This window comes from Felis catus, chromosome C1, assembly GCF_018350175.1.
Source record: "Felis catus isolate Fca126 chromosome C1, F.catus_Fca126_mat1.0, whole genome shotgun sequence".
Classification (NCBI taxonomy): Eukaryota; Metazoa; Chordata; class Mammalia; order Carnivora; family Felidae; genus Felis; species Felis catus.
The window spans coordinates 9,796,856-9,820,026 of record NC_058375.1 but is presented as its reverse complement, the minus strand read 5'-3'; the positions used below and the strand labels follow the sequence as shown (position 1 = coordinate 9,820,026).

General features: G+C 54.5%; 2 protein-coding genes and 1 long non-coding RNA gene across 17 annotated transcripts in view; 1 reads left to right on the top strand and 2 right to left on the bottom strand.

Annotated features, from left to right (window-relative positions):
• Nucleotides 1-9,560, bottom strand: part of KAZN (kazrin, periplakin interacting protein) — a 1,126,623-nt gene extending 1,117,063 nt beyond the window's left edge. The window contains exon 1 of one of the 3 annotated variants that reach the window (XM_023260038.2): nucleotides 9,051-9,560. The gene's annotated coding sequence lies outside the window, so the exon portion shown is untranslated. The remainder of the gene's footprint in view (nucleotides 1-9,050) is intronic. The other 2 variants (XM_023260039.2, XM_045034763.1) reach the window with 2 other exon arrangements.
• LOC111561931 lies at nucleotides 5,992-12,393 on the top strand. The gene is made up of 3 exons (XR_006583695.1): nucleotides 5,992-6,307; nucleotides 10,562-10,892; nucleotides 11,697-12,393. It is a non-coding gene; the product is annotated as an uncharacterized LOC111561931 (long non-coding RNA).
• Nucleotides 11,645-23,171, bottom strand: part of PRDM2 (PR/SET domain 2) — a 124,725-nt gene continuing 113,198 nt past the window's right edge. For 12 of the 13 annotated variants that reach the window (XM_023260036.2, XM_023260032.2, XM_023260037.2 and 9 more), the window contains 2 exons: nucleotides 18,119-18,262; nucleotides 11,645-13,514 (listed from right to left, as the gene is read on the bottom strand). In XM_023260036.2, the coding sequence (XP_023115804.2) occupies nucleotides 18,142-18,262 (121 nt within the window). In that variant the 3' untranslated portion in view covers nucleotides 11,645-13,514; nucleotides 18,119-18,141. Of the gene's footprint in view, nucleotides 13,515-16,304; nucleotides 16,574-18,118; nucleotides 18,263-23,171 lie in introns of those variants that run through there. The other variant, XM_045034755.1, reaches the window with a different exon arrangement.

Below are 23,171 nucleotides of genomic sequence, written 5' to 3'. Positions count from 1 at the left end.
ACGTGTGCACAAGAGTCTGTCTATAGTAGCTTTATTCCATCACAGCCCCGAAGTGGAAACAACCTAGATGCCTTTCAATGGGTGAAGTGCTTACTGGGATGCACCGTGGAACGCGACTTATCAATAAAAGGAACAAACTAGCAACACACACATGATAACCTGGAGGAACCTTGAGAGAACCTCACTGAGCGAAACAAGCCAGTCCCAAAAGGCTACATATACTATGTGATTCCATGTAGAACATTCTTAAAGTGACGAAATTACAGAGATGGAGAACAGATGATTACGGGTGAAGGAGGAGCGAGGAAAGTTGATGTGGCTTCCAAAGGGGTCTCCGTGGTGATGGGGGTCTCCGTGGTGATGGAGATGTCCCGTATCTTGACCGAATCAAGGTCAATATCCTGCTGTGCTATAGTTACCACTGGGGCAAACTAGGCAAAGGGTATTCAGGATCTCTGTAGTATTTTCTTACAACTACACATGAATCTACAATTCATCTCAAAGTTAGAAGCTTAATTAAACAAACAAATACAAGAAAGTGGCCACTATGAAAGTCAGGACAGTAGTTACTTTTGGAGGGAAACAAGGCAGCTGTAATTGGTGCTGGATGGCTGGGGCAAAGTTCCATTCTTGTCCTGGGTGGTGGTTGGGAGTGAGTTTATATAATCCACGTGTGTGTGTGTGTGTGTGTGTGTGTGTGTACACATATACACATATGCATAGAGCAACCATTCTGTGTCCATCCAAGAGTCAGCAAATGTGGGGAAGGGTCCCTAGTCAATCCGCAATCAGCACATTCCATGCTCAAGAAATCAGCATTTGTCTTCAGCAACTAAGACTCTGTTACTACAGCATAAAGAGCCCATCCTGACTGATGGGCACAAGGGGGAGAGGACAGAGGTCAAAGTCATCTGGACTCCAAGACCTAGGTATGAGTTACAAACACTGAACTAGCAGCAAATGCCAGTGTGTCCCTGGGGAATGGTGGGAGGGACTATCTGATGAGGTTAAAAAGCGTTGAGCGTCCAACTTCACCTCAGGTCGTGATCTCACGGTTCGTGGGTTCGAGCCCCACATCGGGCTCTGTGCTGACAGCTCAGAGCCTGGAGCCCGTTTCAGATTCTGTGTCTCTCTCTCTCTCTCTGCCTGTCCCCTGCTCACTCTCTGTCTCTCCCTCTCTCTCTCTCTCTCAAAAATAAAATAAACATTAAAAAAATTTTTCAATAAAAAAAAAAAAGCAAACACTGTGACCGCTTTCCCGCATGTACTCCAAGGCCCACACCTACTACAGACTCAGCTGTCTCTTCCGTGGATCTCGCCTGCAGTTTCCACAGGACAGAAAAATTATCAGAATGTTCATGTTATGGACTGAATTGTGACCCCTGCCCAAATTCGTATGTTGAAATCCTCACTCCCAGTACACCTGAGAATGTGACTGTATTTGGAGACAGGGCCTTTAAAAGAGGCAGTTAAAGCCAAATGCCATAAGGGTGAGCCCTAATCCTGTAGGACGGGCGTGCTCACGAGGAGGAGGAGAGACACCAGGGATGGGAGCACAGAGGGGAGACCGCGTGATGCCACAGAGAGAAGGCGGCCACCTGCAAGCCAGGGGAGAGGCCTCGGGAGAAACCAGCGCTGCCGACAGCCTGATCTTGGCCTCCCAGCCCCCAGAGCTGTGAGAGAATGAATGAGCTGCCTAAGCCCCCCAGTCCGTGGTACTTGATCGCAGCCACGCGGCCCAGTGCGATCGAGAACAGAGGCTGCGCCCTGAAACAAACGTCCCAGGATCGCGCTGGATCCTTCCAGCAGCGCCTCCCGCCATGAAGGCTTACCACGGGGCCCACCCCAGCCCGCACCTTCCACGGCTGCCCTCGCCCCTCAGAACACCCCCCACGTTAGCCGTCAGGGATCACACATGGTGTGCGGGGTTCCGTGTGCAAGGCCAGACAGGGGCAGAGCCAGGATCAGACCCTCGCCATTCTGCGGCTTGTTACGCCCCAGCCTCCCCCAGCAGGGAAGGGGGGTGGCCCAGAGGCGGGCTGGGGTAAGAGCGAGATCAGAGCACCGCCCAACAGGGGTAAAACTAGACAGGCAGACTGGAACCAGCACTGAGGACATCTGAAAACCCCGTTCTGGTGGGAACACGACCCAGAATGCCAGCCGCAGCCCTTCTGCCAGTGGGGAATCGCCTGTACGGGCTCCGACGGGTCCGCCTGCACCGTAGGGATGAGCGGCTCAGGCAGGGGGGCTGAGCAGCCGCAGAGCGGCCCCCCTGCTCCCCCGTGTCCAGAGTCAGGGCGGCCCGATGTGCCTCCCACCCAGCAGCCCGACTGCACGCAGGGTCTTCCAAAAAGACACACTTCCAGCAGAGCCCCCTCCTGCAGGGGGGGGCCGCCCAGCTTGCTCTGACAAGCTTCAAGGACCCCTCGGTCTACTAAGGTCTCCAGAGGTTAACCAGACCTCACCCAGGGCTAGGGGAGGGAGCGGGGGTCTCCCCTCTGTGATCACAGGAAGGACAGCGCATTCCTGGCCCCCTCCTCCGTTTCTTCTTCCACCCAGAAGGGGAGTCTCCCACTCCCGCATCACAGTCCAAGTGGTCACCTGACCCTTCTCACTTGTCCAGTCACTGGGGAATGCACACCTTCACAAAAGGTGGGGACTTTTGCCTTTCAGAGAGTTGAATGCATCCCAAACACAAGAAATCTCTGTAATAAGCAAGCATGCTAAACGAGCCGAGCAGGATTTAAAAAACAAAAACAAAAACAGATTAAAAAAAACAAAGACAAAGGGGCGCCTGGGTGGCTCCGTCCTTCGGTCCCTGGGCGTCCAACTTCCGCTCAGGTCATGATCTCACGGTTCCTGGGTTGGAGCTCTGTGTCGGGCTCTGTGCTGACAGCTCTGAGCCTGGAGCCTGCTTCAGATTCTGTGTACCCCGCCGCCCCCCCCCCCCCGCCTCTGCCCCTCCCCCGCTTGCAGTCTGCCTCTCTCTTTCTCTCTCTCTCTCAAAAAATAAACTTAAAAAAAAATTTTTTTTAATAAAATAAAAAACAAAGGCAAAAACAAAAAACCATGAAAGGCTGAAGAGAAATGAAGGTGGCTGTTTGGTGTCTCCCCACTGCTCCCGGGCAAAAATGTCCCCGGCCCGAGGTTCAAACCCAGCTCCACCCGACATCCTATGGCCAGGCAGGGACTGGTCCCAGTCACAGGTGGGCCATGAGATGGCACTGACCTCGAGGTGGGGCTGGGACGGTGGAGAAGATCAGCATCACGACTGCCCATCACAGACTTGACCACCAGCATGTTTTTAGATTAAAAGGCAACCAAGCCTTCGCATGAGGCCAAGTCTGCTCCCTTGCATGTCCTATGCCACAGGTCCTAGCCGTGCCCTGGGGCCACACCTGGAGTTCGGTTATGGAAGAAATATCTTCAACACTGGGGGACAAGAATACCCATCCTTCCTGCACACAAACACAATCACAATCATTCTCCACGTTAAAAAGCTTCACGTCCTTCTAGAAGGTCCAGGACTCCCCCCAACGGTGGCTGCTCCTATGTGGACTGGGGGCTGACCCCATCACTGGGGACCTACAGAGGGACCACGCTCCGAAGAGCCGTACCACAGAACAGGCCTGGTGTCAGGAGGAGAGGACAGAGCCAAGGAGCCGTAAGCAGCCCAGGCCCATCCGACCGGCAGGAAGGGCAGAACCAGAGGCCTCTCCGAACCGCCAGCTCAGCACAGTGAAGCGAGGGACACTGCGTCTCAGCTGGCACATCCTGGAGAAGGGCCCCCAGAGCAAGAGGGAGAGAAGCCAGAAGAAAGCACGGGCATCTGGCCATGGGCATCCCGGGAATGGCTCTTGGGTCGCACTGACTGCACCTTCCGCAGGTTCCCTTCCTTTTTTACATCCATCCTGACTGGGGACCCTGCTCCCCAGCAGGCACCTGTGAGAGGATGCTGAGCCTGGAGATTGTTTTTTTTTTTAGTATCTATGTATTTTGGGAGAGAGCCCAAGCAGGGGAGGAGCAGAGAGAGGAAGACAGAGGATCTGAAGTGGGCTCCGTGTAGACAGGCTGACAGCAATGAACCCGATGCGGGGCTCGAACTCACGAACCACGAGACCACGACCTGAGCCGACGTCGGATGCTCACCCGACTGAGCCACCCGGTGCCCCTGAGCCTGGAGGTTTCTACTAGACTTTTGGGAGCAGCAGTGGGTCTGCAGCGCACAGAGCTGGCACCAGATAAGCCCACCTGAGACACCTTGCTGGGGAGGCTGTCCCCAGGAAGGGAAAAGAGCACCTGTGCGACTCCCCTGCATTCGAGCTCTCTCCCCGCCTCTGTCCAGGTAGCTGTTGGGAGGACACCAAGGGTACTTCGGCAAAAAGGTGATTTCCTTAAGACTGCAGAACCAAGCTGGAAACAGAGCCCAGGGCAGCCGGTTTTCACTCACCCCTGCCCTGTGCCAGGAGGACCCTATTCTCAGACACTCTCAAAAGCCCTCCCCACCTCTCTCAGCAGGAGTCCTATAGCCTGCCCTGCTTTAGAGAGGATGGGCATGGGGGCCTTGGGTGGCATCGGGCAAACCAAAGAGCCTTAGGAAGACAAGGAAGAGCCTTGAAGCTCATACATTTGCAGCAATTAGAGGACGTTCCATGGAGACTGGGGCACAAAACGTCTTCCACTTAGACCTCCAACAACAGACCAGCAGTCAGAACTAATCAACAAATTCAGTAAAGCCGCAGGATTCCGAAGCAATATCCAAAAATCAATTATGTTTCTACATGCTATCAGAAAGAGAAATTAAGAAAACAATTTACAAGGGTATCAAAAAGGATAAAAGACCTAAGGAATAAATTTAATCAAGGAAGTGAGACACCTGTACGCTGAAAACTAGAAGATCCTGATGAAAAAAAGCGAAGACACAAATGCAAAGACGTACTGTGCTCGCAGACTGGAAGCACTGAACTCATGAAATGCCCACACTATCTGAAGACATCTAGATTCAATGCAATCCCCATCAAAATTCCAATGGCAGTTCTCACAGAAAAAAAGAATAATCCTAAAATTTGCATAGAACGACCCCAAACTGCCCCAGCCGTCTTGAGAAAGAAGAACAGGGCTAGAGATAGCATGCTTCCTGATTTCAAACTCTAGCACGATGCCTTAGTAATCAAACAGTATGGTACTGGCATAAAAACAGACACATAGATCGAGGGCATAGAATGCAGAGCCGAGAAATAAACCCTGAACCCACGCATATATGGTCAATTCAGTTACAACAAAGTTGCCGAGAATGCACAATGGGGGAAGGATGGCTTCTTCAATAAATGGTGTTGGGAAAACTCAACAGCCACGTGCACGAGAGTGAAACTGGGCCACACCACCTTACACCATACGCTCACGCAAAATTAAAAAATTAATCAAAAAAAAAAAAAAAGGTAGCTTCATCCACCATTTGAGACTTCAGAGGAGTACAGCCTCTTTAAGGTGGTTTCCTCCTCCATAAATATTGAAACAATGATGGAGTTTACCTCCATGGGGTTTCCATTAGGCAGACACGTAGCCCAGCGGTTGGTATACAGTGCGTATTTAATAACGATCATCAATTATTGCCTTTTAACATGGCCATTCTACTTCCATTCCGATAAAAACAAAATCATACTGTGGGCAAATACAAGGATGTCCATATGAAAATGGAGACTCCCAATGACAGCTATAACGTGAACCCTCCACCACCACTGTGACCATTAAGAGAAATGCACACGTAGCAATGCTCTTAAAGTGTCAAAGTTCAATATAAATGACATCATAATGAATACTGATAGTCCACACCCGGAGCTGGGCACTCTTCTAAGAGCCTTTGATGTAACAATCAACTTAATCTTCCCAGACACCTACAGGGAAGGTCTGCGATCATCCCCACTCTAAACATGAGGGAACTGAGGCAGGAGGAGGTCCAACAGCATCTCAAGGTCACACCAGCAGGTTGGTGGCATGGCCAGTTAGCTGACACTTATTTACATAAAAACCTTGAGGATTAGGCCCTAAAGGGCCAATGGGTACCTGGGAACTTCTTTAAATTCTATTTTTCTCAGGTTACTTCAATGTGTGTTTTCTAAATAGCAAATTAAGATTTTGGTGTTTAAGGAATCACACCAGAATTGGCCCCAAATTGGCCCCGTGCCTCGGGTGTGGAGGCAGCACACACAGGTTAGATGCTCACTGGGAGCTGGACACGCCCCCAGGCTTACAAAGTCACAGGAGGGCTGGATGGCCCAAGGGCAGCTGCCCCTCCCGGGGCCCCACGGTGAGTATTCACACGCTCCGGGTCCCTGCCTTCCCTCTGTTCCCGTCCTAGCGCGGCCAGTGTCACCTAATGGCACTTGGGTAAAACGAAGCAGATGGGAGCCATGTGTCAGCTGGCTTAGAAGGGCTCACCCAGCATGGCCCCGGGACAGGGCAGGGGGCCCACAGCCGTAGAAGCCCTTCCTTGCCCAAGAATGATGGCATTTGGCAACATCCTACCTGCCGACACCAAAACTGGTCCACTTGTCTGCCCCACTGTCAAAGGAATCACATCAGATGGCAGGAAAGACAAGATGGTTTAAAAAAAAAAAAAAATCTTATGCATCAAGCAAAGGTCAGAGCCGCAACTCCAAGACATAGGCAGGCATCAAAAGCCACTTGAACACTCTTTAGAGTCCTCAGGGCCACACTTGACATTGGTGACCTTCACATCCACAGCATGAGCTATAATTGAGAGCAAGGGGAGCCACTGCACCAGCTGCTGGGCTGAGGGCCAGGCCTGGCTGACAAGTTCAGGGAGAACAGCTGGAACCGGGCAGGAGGTCCCAGAAGAACACAGCTGAGGGCCTTAGTCCTCTGAATAGGGTTGCCAGATTTGGCAAATAAAAATTCAGAATGCTCCATTACATCTCCATTTCAGACCAACAACAAATTTTTAGCGGAAGTATGGCCCATGCAATATTCGGTACGTATTTATAGTTTAAAAAAAAAAATCACTCATTTATCTGACATTTAAATGTAACTCGGTGTGCTGGGTCTTACCCGGCAGCGTTATCTCTGCAGCAGTGACATTTAAAATAAAAGCCGCCTTACTTCCCCCTCTGCAAAAATGGTCTGCATAGACAGACCCCTACACAGAAGCAGGCCATGGTTGAGGATTGGGCCGAATGCTCCACCCAGGTTGGCAACCTCGAACCAGCCATTGTCACAAAGCTGCATTCAATCCCCAACTCATCAAGGCCTCCTCTAAGGTCACTTTGCCCGCAGGATGCCTTTCAAAGCATCCCACAGTGAATCCTGAGGGCCTACTGGGTGCTGGATGCCGTAGCCAACAAAGAAATAGAGGGATAAGGTCTGTCTGTTCCCTCTGGGCTGACATTCTAGAGAAGCTGAGAAACTAGAAAATCTCAGGTAGTGAATAAAATCAACAAGACCAAATGACAGGGAGGCCACATTAGACCTCAGGAAAGGAGGCTGAGGGGACTACACCTAAGCTGAGAGTCATGTGATTTCTGGGTGGAAAGTTACTGGTTAGTCAAAGGTCCTGTGGCAGAAGACAGAAGCAAAACCACAATCGGTATGTCTAGAACAGAGAGCGCAAGGAAAAAGATGCTGGTGTATAAGGTGAGGCTGGAGTCAGTGGGTTTTCTAAACCAATAAAAGGAGTTGGATTTTATCCTAAGTGCAGAGAAAATCCTTGGAGGTTTTTTTTTTTTTTCATGTTTATTTTTAAGCATGAGAGTTCATGAGCAGGGGAGGGGGAGAGAGAGAGACAGACAGACAGACAGACTCTGAAGCAGGTTCCAGGCTCTGAGCTGTCAACAAAGAGCCCAAAGGGCGGGGGGGGGGGGGGGAGGTTGAACTCACAGACTGTAAGATCACGACCTGCGCCAAAGTCAGAGGCTTAATCGATTGAGCCACCCAGCCGCCCTAGTCCTTGGTGACTTTTTACAGTGACATAACCGATTCAGAGATGTACACACGGCCCAGAGAAACACACAGCATCACAGGCCAAGATCAGGGCTAGGAGGGCACAAACGAGGCAACTTCCGGGTGCAAAACGTAAGGACACCCTCACTCTTAGCTTTGTGCAAGCGCTGACTCTGACTCGCAGTGGTCCCACACACAGGCCCCGCATGGAAGTCAGCTGGCCCAAAGTCACAGGACAGAGAGTGACCTTCCCCTGCCTCACCCTATCAGCAAACCTGCTCTTTCTCAGCCCCTGCTGCTGGAGGTGGAGGGCAGGCCAGAGGAGAGAAACTCACTTTGTGCTCCATCCGTCTCAGGCACAGGCCGCTTCCCCCTGGGCCGGGTGCTTCGCCCCCCACCCGCCAGCCTCTTGGAAAGAAGGGGCAGACCCCGGGCCAGGCGGCCGTCTTGGAGCAGAGGCCTCCTCCGGCTGAGCCACGGCCAGGCAAGGCTGTTGGGGGCGGTCTGAGGCGTCCAGGCTCCTAGCCTGGAGAACTCGCGCCCTCAGGACCCGACGGGTCAGGAGCCGGACACCCCACGGCCGACCCTGCCTCTCTGCCTTCATCTCACACCTGAGTGGGGGCTGGGGGGCCAAGCCACCCTCTTCAGGGCAGGGAGCTCGGGGACCTGCTCTACCCACCCCTCCCCCAAGCGGTCCGTGGCCTCCACGTTCCTCTTGACGCCCATTGGCATGAAGGAGAGGCAGCCGGCTCACCCCGGGGCCAAGGGAGGACCCCACCCGCTCCCGCCCAGGTGCCCAGGAGGGTGGCCCGGCCTGTGTCCGGAAAGCAGTGCGCTCGCGCGACCCCTTACCCGCGGGGGGGGGGGGGGGGGGGGGTACGGCCAGCACCCACCCTGCACGGACTATGCGTCTCCCCACGGGTGCACACCGCCGATAAACTCGAGCGTTGAAAAAAACAAAGCTTGTAAATCACGGGCAGCAAGGGATGCAGGACCATTAACAGCAACATAGAACAATCATAACAACAACCTGGAGGAAATGTCGTGGGTGCGCTCGCGAGCTCTCTCAAACCGCCTCAGGGCCCTGTACTCACCCTGCCCCTGATGACGTAAGCAGGGAAACGCCTACGTGACGTGACGGCGCCCCCGAAGGCGCATGACGTCCGCGTGACGCAGCGGCAGGCTGCTCCGGACCTGGGACTTGACGTCAGACGTAGCACCCGCTTCCGGTGGCGGTTGCCGGGGCAACCGAGACGCGCCCAGCATGGAGTCTGCGTCTCCGTGCGAGTGCTGACCTCAGGCGACCCCAGGAGGGATCGGAGGACCCTATCATCCCCGCGCTGCCAGCTGCCGCAGCCGCAGGCCATGCGGAGCTCCCTGCTCCCCAGCGCCTCGCTCCCGGTCTCTCCCCCAGGGGCGCAGGTTTAAGGATCTTCCAAGCATCCGGTGGGTGGGCGTCTCTGGAGCCCGCTCCCCAGTCCTGGCGGTGACTGGGCCCCAGGCACAGCCTGACGCTCAGAAAAAGCACTGGAGAAGCCGGTTAATGCAAACCCCAGGGGCGCCCCTGATTCACTGGTCTGCCTGTTTGCAGACATGCTACGGCCTTTGCCCGGCGTTAAAGTTGGTGGACTGCGCAGAACAGTTGGCCAGGCAGGTGGCCCAGACCCCACCCCCCCCCCGCCCCGCCCCCAGGGATTCTGATTCAGCAGATGTGAAATTGGAGGCCAAGAATCTCTCCTTGAACAATCAGTCAGGTGATCCCTGAGGCAGGTAAATTCACTTACCTTTAAGCAAACACATAGTAGCTAGAAATCAGGAAGGTGGGCAGAGTGGTCATCCCCTTGTACAAACAAGGAACCAAGGCTAGGCCAGTGACATGTGCTGGAGCAGGCAGAGTTGGGATTTCACCCATACCATATATATATATATATATATATATATATATATATATATATATATATACACATACATATACATATATATATGTATATACATATATATGTATATGTATGTATGTTTTTTATATAATTTATATAATTATTGTCGAGTTAGCCAACATACAGTGTATATACACTGTACTCTTGGTTTCGGGGGTAGATTCCTGTGACTCATCGCTTACATGCGACACCCAGTGCTCATCCCAGCAAGTGTCCTCCTCAATGCCCATCATCCATTTTCCCCTGTCCCCCACCCCTCCCATCAACCCTGTTTGTTCTCTGTATTTAAGAGTCTCTTATGGGTTTGCCTCCCTCTCTGTTTGAACCTATTTTTTTCCCTTTCCCTTCTGCCATGGTCGTCTGTTAAGTTTCTCAAGTTCCACATATGAATGAAAACACAGATCTGTCTCTCTCGGACTTATTTCACTCAGCATAATACCCTCCAGTTCCATCCACGTTGTCACAAATGGCAAGATACCATTCTTTCTCACTGCCAAGTATATTCCATTGTATATATAAACCACATCTTTATCCATTCATCAGTTGATGGACATCTTCACCCATACTTTTAAACCTCTGCTTCTCTTATGGCCAGTCTGGGGTGGAGCAGAAGTCCAGTAGCTGACTGCTGTTCTGGGGAGCTGGGGACTGACCCATGTTGTACACAGTTTCTACCTGCAGGTGGCTTGAGAGCTGGAGAAACCAAAGGGTGACATGAGAGGCAGCAGCGAGAGGCAAGTAGGAAATACTGAACCTTGGGCCGGAAAGGGCTGAATCCAATCCCCAGTCTACATCTGCCAGCTGTGTGGCCCTGGGCAAATGGCTTAATGCGTCTGAGCCTGTTTCTTCACCTGTGAGATGGCTGTCGAAGTACCTGTCCTGCTGGGTTGCTGTGACAGGAGAGGGAATGTGTGGGGAATGGTTGGCACATGGCAATTCTCAGTAAACGGCCCCTAGAACAACAGCTGAAGTCACTGCTGCAGAGGTAACAGTTGCCAGGTAAGAGCCAGCGGACCGGTTAGATACGAACTCCTATAGATAAACAACAAGTGATTCCCTTTTCTAAGTGTTAAGTAAGTCCCAAATATTGCACGAGTACATCCAAACAAAGGGATATCTGGCCATAGAACGGAAGGAAGCGATGTATGCTGCAACCTGGGTCAGCCTTGAAAATACTATACGAAGAGAAAGCAGCTGCTCATAAAAGATCACATGCTGCGTGACCCCATTTCGGTGGCATGTCCAGGAGAGGTAAATCTACATGGATACAAAGTAGATTTATGGTTGCCTAGGGCTAGCGGCTTGGGGAGAAAGGGGGAGTGACTGCGACTGGGTAGGAGGTTTCTCATTGGGGTGACTGGAAATGTTGTAGAGCTGAATGCAGTGCCAGCTGTACAACTCTACTACTAAAAAGCACTGATTTGTACAATGATGTGGGTTAACTGTATGGTATGTGAATGTGAGCTCAATAAAGCTGCTCTAAGAATATATGTACGATCACAGAGGCCTTTCTAGCCTTAGTGAAATGGCTTAACTAACTAGCTGGCAGGTGGAAGAGGGTTTTGAAGGCAAGTGACCCTACTCACCAGGTAGGCTTTTCCACAGTGAGCTTCCTCGAAACCTCGGCTTTCTCTCACGGCTGGAAGGGGGCCTTCAAAGCCGCTTCATCCCACTCCCACCCTACGCCCCACAGAGATCGCCAAAATGGAAGACACAAAACACAGAAACCAAAACGATCACTCCCAGGCTTGTTCCTTACAATCGGGCTTCACACTTTTATTGTTACTTTTCTTCACATGGCAGATACAGAACCGTCCTCTTCCGTGATCCAAACCCACGCCCCCAAAACCACCACTGACCAGCAAACACCACTCTTTAGAAGACCACCCCCGTTGTCGCGATCGGAACACTCGTGTAACCCTTTCCACTAGTCTGAGAGGGTGGAAAGCTGACCGGCACGTTTGCGCATGCAAAAACGAGTGGCCCCCAGCCCCCAGCGACATTTCCTGGAATTCACCATCGGCTGAAGGTGAACTTTCGAAGCTTTGGGTTCGTGAGCCTTCCTTGCTGCCGAAAGGGGAAACCTTCCAGAACGGAGAAGATGAGTGTCGACATTGATGGGACAAAATCGTATCGTGAGGATAAGGAACAGCCACAGCTTTGCATGCTTGTGAGGGTTAATTTTAGGAGTGGGCAAAAGGATTCCAGCTTACGGGAATTTACAACAAACAACGGTGTGTAGCTAGCTGGGTGGCAAATGGAAAACTGGGGTGCGGGCCAGCCATCGGCACTTTTCTGTCCATGTGAGGATCTCGTGAGACCTTTCTCCCGGACCATGATCAGACCCTACGCTGCAGCCAGTCGACTGAGTAATTAAATAACACAAGTTATAAAACTTTAAAAAGGGGGCATTTACAGTCAGGGACATAAATACGTGCTTTTAAAAGTGTCTACGTACATATTTACAGAGTTGCAAGATCAACCATAGTAGCCCTGGGGGGAAAAAAAAAAAAAGTCCCTTTTTGTGTGTGACCACTCATGTTCTCCCAAGTTCTCTCCTTCCACTGTGGGTCTGATACATCACTACTGAAAACGGAGCTGAGAAAACAGCGCCAAAGTGGTCTCAGACATCCGTGTCTGGGGTCTGCCCCAAAGGCACAAAACCCAAGATCCTCACTGAACTGGGTCCAAACTCCTAGCTCAGCTCACCCGTTTCTCCGAGACATGGGCTGTCCCTGCACAAAGCAGGGGCCAGCTCCATCGTTCCCTGGCAGGCGACTGGTGGCCTCTAGAAATCTCTTCTTCTTCCCCCTGTGCTTCTTAATCCTCCCGCTTATCTTCATTTCCCAATTTTTGTTTGTTTCCCTTTTCAGCTAATTTGGGAAGGTCAGTCGCTAACGTGTTGATGGTCCCAAGTGAGGCAAAGAAGCACTGGGGACACCTCCCCTTCCTGCCACATGCTGTCCCATCCCCTGCCTCTCCCAAGGGGGCAACCAGGTCTGCAAATGGGGACGGGGACTTCTCTCCCAGATGCCCAGGGACTGACTAGAATTTCGAATCTGGAAACGACTCAAGCCAGCAGCTCAGGCAAAGAAGGGGGATTTTCGAAGTGCGCAGGCCAAGGGGGTCGACAGCAAGGCTCTGACGTGTCTACACGCCGTTGATTCCCAGAGACGTTGGAAGGCTAGGGAAGGTGGGGCGGTGAGAAAGGAGACTCGGCCTCCTCCTGAAGGCCTTCCTCGGACAGGCCTAGAACTGACCCCTGAGCCAGACCACAGTCCCCGCCATGGCAAAAGACAACTCGAGAAAGCAAAAAGCAGGATCAAGGAGCTCTTGAAAAATTGCATAGTAGGAGAGGCCCCACCCCAGCAGGAAGGCTGAGCTGCAGAACACGGTCCCAGGGGCTGCACCCACGTGTCGTCCACGCTGTGGAGTCAGCTGCCTTCCTGCCTCCCTGGGGTTTGGGACCCTCGTCTGAAGACCGCACACGCACACCCACGCACGCACACACTCCCTCCCTTTCTCTCGCAGGCTCGTAAAACTGGAATAGGTCGGTACTCCCTGCGGGGCAGAGGGCCAGCCAGTCCCTTTGGCTTCACTGACTCCAGGTCACTTCAGGTGCTGAAGGAGAAAAAGAAAAGAAAAATGGTAACAGTGGCCGCATCCTCAGTGCCTTCCCTGGGCTGCTGAAGCACCATCTCAGTCAGTTCTTCTAATGCAACAATTTACTGATATACACCACGCGTACAGAAAGAAAGCACAGCTTGATGAATTTCCACCCGTGTAACCAGCACCCAGATCAAGAAACAGAACGTGACCAACCTCCCCTTAGCCCCCAGCCTAGGCTCCTTTTTAGGACCAGCACTAACCCTCACCCCCAGAATAACTACCTCCCCTCGATCACCAGGGATTGATTTTTGTCCGTTTTTTAACTGAAGTAAATGGAATCAACCAGCACACATCCTTCCCGTCTGGGCTTCTTCCACATGGTGCGTTTGGGGGATTCATCCCTTTGGAGCCCGTGTGTGCAGCTCTGTCCACCTCCTTGCTGGGAGATTCTACCGCAGGATCCTGCCACCTTCATCTGGCTGGTCCCCACCAGTGCACGAGCGGGCAGCTTCCGATCCGGGGCCACCGTGAGGAATGCGGGCGGCTAGGACTCGCTTATCTACGCCTGGAAGACACGTGTGGCGCCCATGCATGCCTATTTGCGCCAAGTGGAAGTGCTGGCTGGTAGCGTGTGCACGGATGACATGGGAGCTCTCCCATGCGTGTGCACACACCCGCTGAATGTCTCCCTAGTGGTGTAACTGCTGGGTCCCACTTCAATCAATACTGCCAAAGGCTTTTCCGGAGTGATTACACTATCACCTGATTTCATTCTAATGGTCCCGATGACCCTCGTGGCAGGTGACACTGATCCCCATCTTGCATGGAAGAAACAGAGGCTCAGAGAGGGCAAGCGGCTTTCACCAGGTCAGGCTGGTAACGAGGGGCAGAGGTGGGGCTGGAACTCAAGCCGAGCCCACCCCAGAGCCCACGTGTGCTTTCCGTCATAGCGAATGGCTTGGGCTGCGCGCCTCCTGCACAGAAACCCCACTCGCAGTACTTGACAACAGAGCCAGGCTCGTGAGTCAGTCCTCAGTAACTTCTGCTGCGCTGGGCGGAATAGGAGCATGGCGTTGTGCTGGGCCAAGTTCAGGGGCTCCGTTCTCTCACCCCATGGACCTGGTCATCATTCCTGTAACTCCTACTCCTACTACAACTACGATTCCTCTTCCTACCACTACTCTGATAACTCAGTGGGAGCAGAAACAGCAGGGCTGATTCAAGGCAGGCTGACCACACACCAGCCACTTTCCTAAGGGCGTCTCACGTACTAACCTATGCAGTCCTTGCAGCAGACCTATGACACAGGTATACCATTAACCCATTTTGCAGATGGGCAAATTGAAACGCAGAGAAGTGAAGTACCTACCAGGACTGTTGGAGCCAGGATTCGCTTGCAGAAAATGCACACTTGACCACGATCCATTCCAACCCCCACCCCCCGAAACCTCTTGATGGGGCTGGAAGGAGGGCCGCTTGCAGTACAGGAGGGCGCCTTCAAGAGAGGGGGCCTCCCTTCCCGGTGGGGGCCCACGTGTGCCCAGACCCATCCCCGCACAAGCCGGGGGAGAAAAAGAACGCAGAGACAGGGGCCAGCCACGGAGTGGCCTGCATGTCCTCGGGCCGGTGTGGCTGGTGTTATGTGTGTATTACCTGTGGGTCATCGAGCGGGACCCACAAAAGAAGCCATCTTGCCAGTCCCCAGCCCGAGGGGCAGCCCTTCAGGGAGGGGACCCCAGCAGCAGGGGCCGTGGGCTGGACCACTGGGGCTGGAGCTGGGCAGAATTTGCTAGAGGGGAGCTCTCTTATCAGGGAGGCGGGCAGGGGGAGACACCCACCCACCCCACTCCTGGGACCCCACAAGAGGCCAGCGACCAGCGCTAGGAAGCCTGCCCCGAGGCCAGCGACAGCTGAGGGGAAGATCACGGAGGCAGCCAGATGAGTGAGAGGTGCCAGTCCCTTCCCCGGACGTCCCCTCGAAGACCCCGGGGCCCAAGTGCGGCTGGCCCCAAGCAACAGAAAGAGACAGAGGTGGACAGGACGTGCAGGGGCAGGCTTCACGCTGGACTGGGCAAGGTGGCACGTTTTATACCTGAAAGCGAACAGAAAGTTCTGGGCTTTGCCCATGGCACCGATAAAGCCCAGAAAAGGGAGGTGCCTGCAGACAACAGTCACAGGAGAAAAGCCGAGCTCCTAGCTCGGTGCGGACCGTCGAGTAAAGTGGCCAGAGCCTCTAAGCTGGCGAGAGCAACAGGTGAGGGGCAGTCCTGGGGCCTGGGCGCTTCCAGGATGTCACCTGTTCCTCATAACAGACCCCACTGCACACACAGTCTCACCCGGGGTTTCAGGGGACAAGCGTAGGCCACTTAAAAAGCCCACCATCCATTCTAGGAGTCAGACGACTCAAGCTCTGCCCCCAGTTCTGCCAACTGCCTCTCCGTGACCTACACGCCCTGCCCACGCTAACATCCTTTGTCACAGCACTGAAAAAGAATCATTCTAGAAGTGTGTTAAACACGGCAATGGGCTGAACTGTGTCCAACTCAAGATTCGTGAAGAAGCCCTCACCCCTCCTGTGATGGGATTAGTGCCCTTACAAGGGACACCAGGGCCTCCTCTCTGCACCACGGAGGATGCAGCCAGAAGATGGCCTCTGTGAGCCGGGAAGAAGGTTCTGGTGAGGACCGTGCCGGCGCCCTGGCCTGAGACTTCTGCCTCCAGAACTGTAAGAGACAAATGTCTGCATGTTTAAGCCCCAGTCTGTGGTATTTTGTTATGGCGGCCCGAGCAAGACAAACAGTATAAATAAGGTGTTCTTTTAATTTGTATACACGTATATGTATCTATAGATAGATAGATCTATATAGATAGATCCACAACAGGCTTGTTGTAAATACAAATTAGAAACATAAAAAAGTTTAAGACTTGAAGGGGCAAGTTCCAGTCACTTAGAAATGAGGCCATTCGGTTCCGAATGCTCACTGTTGATGGGCGAATAGAGGCTGTTAACTGCAGATGCTAATTACATTGGGCTTCTAGTCACCTGAGCACCTTGCCGGGGGATGCTGCACCTGTTTGAAAATAAGGGCAGACAAGGCATACTTCCGGGGTCGTGCCCTGGCCCCTGGGCAGAGCCCGAATTAGCAACGCTTGGCCAACACTGTGTCACCACCAGAGACTGCGGTGGCCAATGGACGCACCCTGTCTGCGGACGGATCAGCCCAGTCGCACCTGGCTCTCCTTCAGGTTGCAAAGAACACCTCCAGCGGCCACCACAGGGACGTCCCGGGCCCCAGAATTATCCTGGCACAGACTCCCATTCTCTGGCAGACTCCAGCCCAGCCTCTCGTCTCCAGGCCCCAATCTTCCCATCTGTAAGATGGGAGAGGGGAGGGACGATCTCCCGGGCCTTCCAGCTGGGTGCTATCCTAGCGTCCACTCCAACTCGGCTCCCCAGCATCTCCAGCTCAGGGCCGTGAGCCCTCTCAGGAGCCTGTGCTGGAGACGCGGGCTCGGTTCTGGCTCAAGACAACAGACTCTCTGGGGAAAGTGGATTCTGTTTCCGTTCCCCTCCCCAAGCCCCAGAGAAATAAAGCCAAGCCCAGAGACTCCAGCAGCTTCAGGAAGGAAGCAGTGAGTGCACTCTGTGGGCATCAGGGCAGGTGGAAGGGAGGAAAGTAGAACACAGAAGACGCCAGAGTTTCAGAATTCAGCCCATTCTTGCCTTAAACAGCGATGTTCTCATTCTGAACAACCCTGGCTGCATTAAGCAGGCATCCGCAAACTTGAGTGCGTCCCAGAATCACGGGGCCACCTGCTAACACAGATTCCCAGGCCCTGCACACCAAGGATGCTTTTTAGCAAATCTGGAGTTGCACCTCGGGGTATCTTTAACCGGTGCCCCGATGCACAGGTGCATGCAGTCCTCCAATCGTTTCTTTAGAGGCTGGTCTCAGGGACACAAGGAAGGAAGATGTGCCGTGTCACCAACAAAAGAAGCCCAAGCCTACTCGAAGTCACTGGCAAAGCCCAGCCCTCCCCTCAAAAGATGGAAAGTCCGGCTCCTATAAACGAATTCAGATTTTACCATCAGTCTAGAAAGAGACTTCTGGTTCAACATAAATTTAACCTCTGCATCTTACAGAAAAGTACTACTTTCACTTCCAAATACGTTGTGCGAATAAAGACTACACAATCTTTTCTGGGCTTAAAGCCTCTGGAGGTCTCGATTAATGCTGGTTATTGTTGCTGTTCTTATTCGATCAGTAACAAGAGCTAATACTTACCTGATGCTTTCTATGCATCAGGCGCTGATCTACATGTTTTGCGTACATGTGACCCTTGTAATTCTCACAACCTATGAAGTAGGTCACCCCCACTTTATAGATGTGGAAACTGAGGCTCAGAGAAGCTGAGTATCTTGCTGAGGTCCCACCGCCAGTAAGTGGCAGAGCTGGGGGCGGGGTCCAGAGTCCGCACCTACCTGCAGGAAGGCCCCGGGCTCCACCGGGCACACACCAGGCCCACACCAGGCCCACCCTCTTCCCTGCTTCCCAGCCCTCCCGGGCCCCAGAGCCGCCCACGCAGTGCCAGAAGCTGCTCCACCCTCCTCGTACCTGTCAGGGAGCAGGCGAGGTGTCTACTCTTTGAAGAGGGGTCCCTGGAACTGGGCTGCAGCCGTCGCCTTGACATTCCTACACTGCCTGGTGATGTACGGGGCGGCTGGAGGAGGACACCGGGACGCCAGGCGGAGACTGTAGCTGTTGGGGAGAGAACGACACACACCATCACCAGGGGCCCACCCCGGTGCCCCAGACAGCACCCCGAGGCCTACGGCAGGTGAGCTTCAACAACCCCGCGGGAGATCCACCGCGCTCCGCCCACCACCTTCCGTCCCCTTGAAAGTGATGGCGGAAGCATCTGCCAGCTGGGTGCCGAGACACGGCACTCGGCAGGGGTGTCCTGGGGACCCCCCCCCACCGCAGAGGGACGGGCGAGCTGGGGGCGTAGCCCTGCTGTGCACACAGCGGCTGCACTGTTTCCCCATCTGCCTTCCCAGGCACGTCCTCCCCTCGGAAGCATCTGGAGGCTCCTGGTACCAAGGTGCCTCTAGCACCTGCAGCAGGTCCTCTCCAGGCCGCTAACGCTGCACTTGGCACCTATCCCAGCCTCGCTGCGCCAAGCACGTTCATTCCGGGAATCTCTGAGCCCGGGTCGTGGGACACGGGTCCAGCCCTATCTGCTACCACAGCCCACTAAATTCGATTATTCTTTCCCAGGGAAGCCTTTAAAACTTTTCTTAAAGGTAGGTAACGTAGACCACAATTCCTCCCCTCCCTTCACCCGGCAAACCCAGACTCATCTTTCAGGTCCTGGCTGGGATACCGCTTCCTCCGGAAAGCCTTCCTTCTTTAACCCCTGGGTGAGGCATCTCTTCTGCAGGCTCCCGCTGCCCCCTGGGGCTTCCCCACCACAGCGCTTGTTCCACTGAGTCACAACTGCAACATAAAGGATCTGCCTCCCTCCTGGCCCGTGAAATCCCAAGGTCAGCGCTTCTGTCTCGCTTGCGGATATATCGTAGCACAACCCACTCAGCACAACAAAAACAAGTATGTGTTGACTAAGAACCACACATACGCCGGAAGTGTGCTAAGTATTTACGTCCATCAACTATCTCCCTCTACATACAACCTATCAAGGCGCATTTACTATATTAGCCGTAATTTACAGAGAAGGAAACAGGCGCAGAGAGGTTAAGTAACTTGTCTCAGGTCCCAGTTCTGTCCCCAGACGGAAGAATGGAAGTGAGCAGGCCCTCCGGACAGGAGAGGTGGAAGGTGAGGGGAGTGGGAAAGCAGGAAGGGTGAACACTCCGGGCACATCACCTGCACCGGGGGTTGGCCCGGAGCCAGCTGTCTGAGGGAGCGAGAGATGGGAATGGGGCCAGTCTCGAAGCTGAAACATCAGGGTTTAGATCGGTGGTTCTCAACAAGGGCAAGCATTTGGCAGTGTCCAGAGACATTTCTGGTCGTCACATCTCAGGGAAGGGATGTGGCTACCGGCGGCTGGCGGCTGGGGTCGGGGATACTGCTAAACGTTCCACAACAATCCAAACGCTAACAGCGTCAAAGCTGCGGCAGGTAGCCACCAACAAACACCTATTATGATAAACGAAGTAAGCGAATGCGTAAACAAACAAACGTATAAACAGACAAATGAGAATCTGGCCCCCAAGTCAAGACGCAGGGCTGCCCCCGGGGTGAATTCCTCCCCCAAGCTGTGAGATCGAGGCCCGTGGTCAGCTTATTCTACTATCTGAGCAAGATTCAAGGTAGAAAACTAAGACCCAATGCTCAGGGGCACGCCTGTGCCCCAGATGGACCACCAAAGCCCCAGGGTCACAAGGCCCATGGGGTGGCCTGGGGGCTGGCTGGTACCCCAATGTGAGCACAGCCCCTCGGGCAGCCGACCCGACTGTGGGAGAGACAGTCAGCTGGCTGGAAACCTGGCCCACCTGCACGCCCCTGTCCTGGGACACGGCGGATCCCCCTACACTGTCCCCTCTCTGCAGAAATGTCTCCAATGGAGGGGAGCAGACCCTGCATCATCAACATCTACGTCTCCCTCTGTCACCATCATTACCCATCTACTAAACACTCAGACACCAGATCCGTCAAAGATAACTGCCCTGGCCTCCCAGCCCTCTCCAGTTGGCCGGCATTTCTCTGCTCCCTGGCACACCTGTTCCACCCTCAGGTTCCTGCAGCTGCGGCAACCACAGCCTTGTCCGCTAGGGGGCGAGCTTTCTCCCCAACCCCTCCCTCAGCACCCATGAGGTTGGAGAGCTTACACTGGGGGTGAGGGCCAAAGCGCCTGAAGGCAGGCCCCTCTTGCCACCCCTCAGCGCACAGCCAGGCCCAGCAGAAGGCAATGCGAGCCAGCACACACACATCCCCTGTAATTCCCAGGTACTTTCTTTCTCTGCTATTCTCTCTGGACCCTCCCGGCAGCTCAAGATGTAGGGAGAACAAGCGCTTTTTATACCCATTTCACAGATGAGGACACTGAGGCTCAGACACATTCGGAGACTTTCCTGGGGCAGCAGAGCCCAGCCCTTTCAGTTCCATGGACCACAATTTCTGGGGAGACACCAAGTCACCACCTGGATGTGTCCTATTAAGACTGGGGCAGTGATATCCAGCAGGACACCTGATCACAAAACCCTTCCGGTGGTCAGAGAACTCTTGAGAGCCCGGGGGCTGCCCAGAGCTGAGATGTCAGGTGCTGAGAAACAGCATCTCGGGAACCACGTATCTCTCCAGCTCCCAGCAAGGTAGCGGTTAACACACAAAGACCTCCTGACTCGAGGTTCCCACTCTCTAGCTGTGTGACCTCGGCAAGTCAGGGGCCTCTCTGGGCTCTGGTTTCCCCATGTGCAAAGCTAGCCATTTCATCCATTAAATTCAGAGGAAGCTCTTAGCGCGGGACATGCTGGCACTCTCCAGCATCCACCAGCACGGTGTCTGCACTGTGGCAGTCGGCGGGGACGTGGGCGCCTGCCAAGGGACACGGCCCGAGGAGGGGGCGGCACGGCCGTCAGTCGCGATCCTCGTGTCCACCTCCCTGCCTCCCAGCCTCCGAACCTCAGGACACCATCCCTGCTGGCCTGGAGGCAGAGCGGGGCTAGGAAGAGCCCTGGGACCGGGATGTGAGGTCACTGGCCTTCTAAGAATTCAGGACGCGGGGGAGGCACCTGGTGCCGTGATGACTGACTGGCGGATCAGAGCAGGAGGCGGGCCAGGCCCTCCCTCCACCGGCCAAGTCCCTCCCCCTCCTCACTGGCCTCCTGGCTCCTACGAGGCCTCCCCTGCCATCTTTCTACAGAACAGCAAGCTGCCCCTTCCCAAAAGGCACCCTGGATCATGACACGCCCCTGCGGCAACTGTCAGTCCCGGGCTCCCAGCACAGTGACCCCGTTCTCGTTCCTCGACACACGGGGGGGGGGGGTGGCGCATCGCCTCCCGGCCCCCTTGGGCTCCTGTTACCCGGGCCGTGCTGGGCTTGCTTCAACACGTCTGTCCTTCCATCTGTCTGCACACAGCCCTCCTCCTAGTGGCCCTCAGCCCCGGCTACTCACGGGGAGGCCGGGTCTGCGCACCAGGCCCGTGGCGTCAGCGTCTCTGGGGGTGGCAGGGGCGTCGGTACTTGTGAGCTCCCCAGTGATCCTACCCGGGGCTGAGGAAGGCCCCCCCAGGTCCTCATGGGGCTCGCCCCTCCCTCACGGTCTTGCTCAAGGCCTCCCTCCGTCTGAAGCTGCAACACGGCCTCCCAATGGCCTCCAGGCCCTTTTCCTTTATCGTGTTCAGCACCATCAACACACTCAGAGTCTACTGGGTTGTTCGCTGGCTCCGCAGGGGCCTTCTCATCACTGACGCATCCCCGGCACCTGGACCTTCGCCTGGCACACAGGAGGGGGTCCACCACCGGCCAGGTGCTTGGCTAAGGATGCTCTGGGAAGTAAGACAGACAGTTCTTTATGTCACCCAGTCCGCATACGACTTAGTGCGGCCGAGACGGGAAAAACACCCAGGTTCGGAGGGGGTCTGATGCCAGCGCAAGGCCAAGACTCGGGCCCCCAGGCCACCCCGTTCTCATTCAGCCCCCACTGGTTTCTGGTAAGGAGGACAGCTGGACACGTGGGTCTACACGCAAGAAACAAAACTGAAGAAACAGGGATGAAGGCCATGGCTGGGAGAGGATTCCAAGAGTGGAAGGTTCCGGTTCAAAGACCCCTAGGACCTACCAGGGTTGGTTTGTTTGCCTAGGCCGTCTCCACAAGCTCATGGGTCACGGCGAAGGTGCCCCGTCCCCTCACACAGCCTTCCTGGAGCCCCGGGGAGGGGACTCAGCACCCACACCTGAGCCTCTCTGGGGCCTTCCAAGAACAGAGGGTGCAGGGACCAGAGATGGAGTCAAATGACAACAAAACAACTTAAAAAAAAAAAAAAAAAAACGGGCAAAGGCGATCCAATCACCGAACAGTTTAAGGACACAGGGAGGCAATTTGCAGAGAAACCCCAAGCTCATGAACAGCAAAAGACACCGTTGTCCAAGAAGATCACTGGTCAGACTGGGGACGTGCACTGTAAACTCGGAGCCCGCAGGTGAGGGAGGGTGGCCGGGCCAAGGACGGCCCCCATTCCCTGCCACTTGGGGGGCGAGCACCCCGCACCACCTCCTGAGAGCCTATTCAATTAGTCGGAGCTACTAACCCCGACCCCGGGGATGAGCGGTCACTGCGGCTCAGCACGTGTGAACGAGACAGATGGAGCAGGGAGCACGGGGATCACACCTCCACCTTCCCCGGCCACCTCCTCAGTCAGAAAGGGAATAAACGAACAGGCGGCAGGCCACACCGTAGTGATCCCCACGGAGAGAAGTGACGTCGAGGAGAGAGCTCAGCAGTGCACGGCGGGGGCAGGCAGGGCCGGAAGGCGGAAGGGAACACCTCACAGAACCACGTGCGTCAAACCCGAAGGCCGTGGGAGACGGATCTGCTTGGACACCCGGGCCTAACCCGGGCTGGGTGGTGCGAACGGTACGTGCAAAGGGCCTGAGGTGGAACTTGCCTGGAATGTCAGAGAAGCGGGGGCAGAAGGGAGGGTCTCG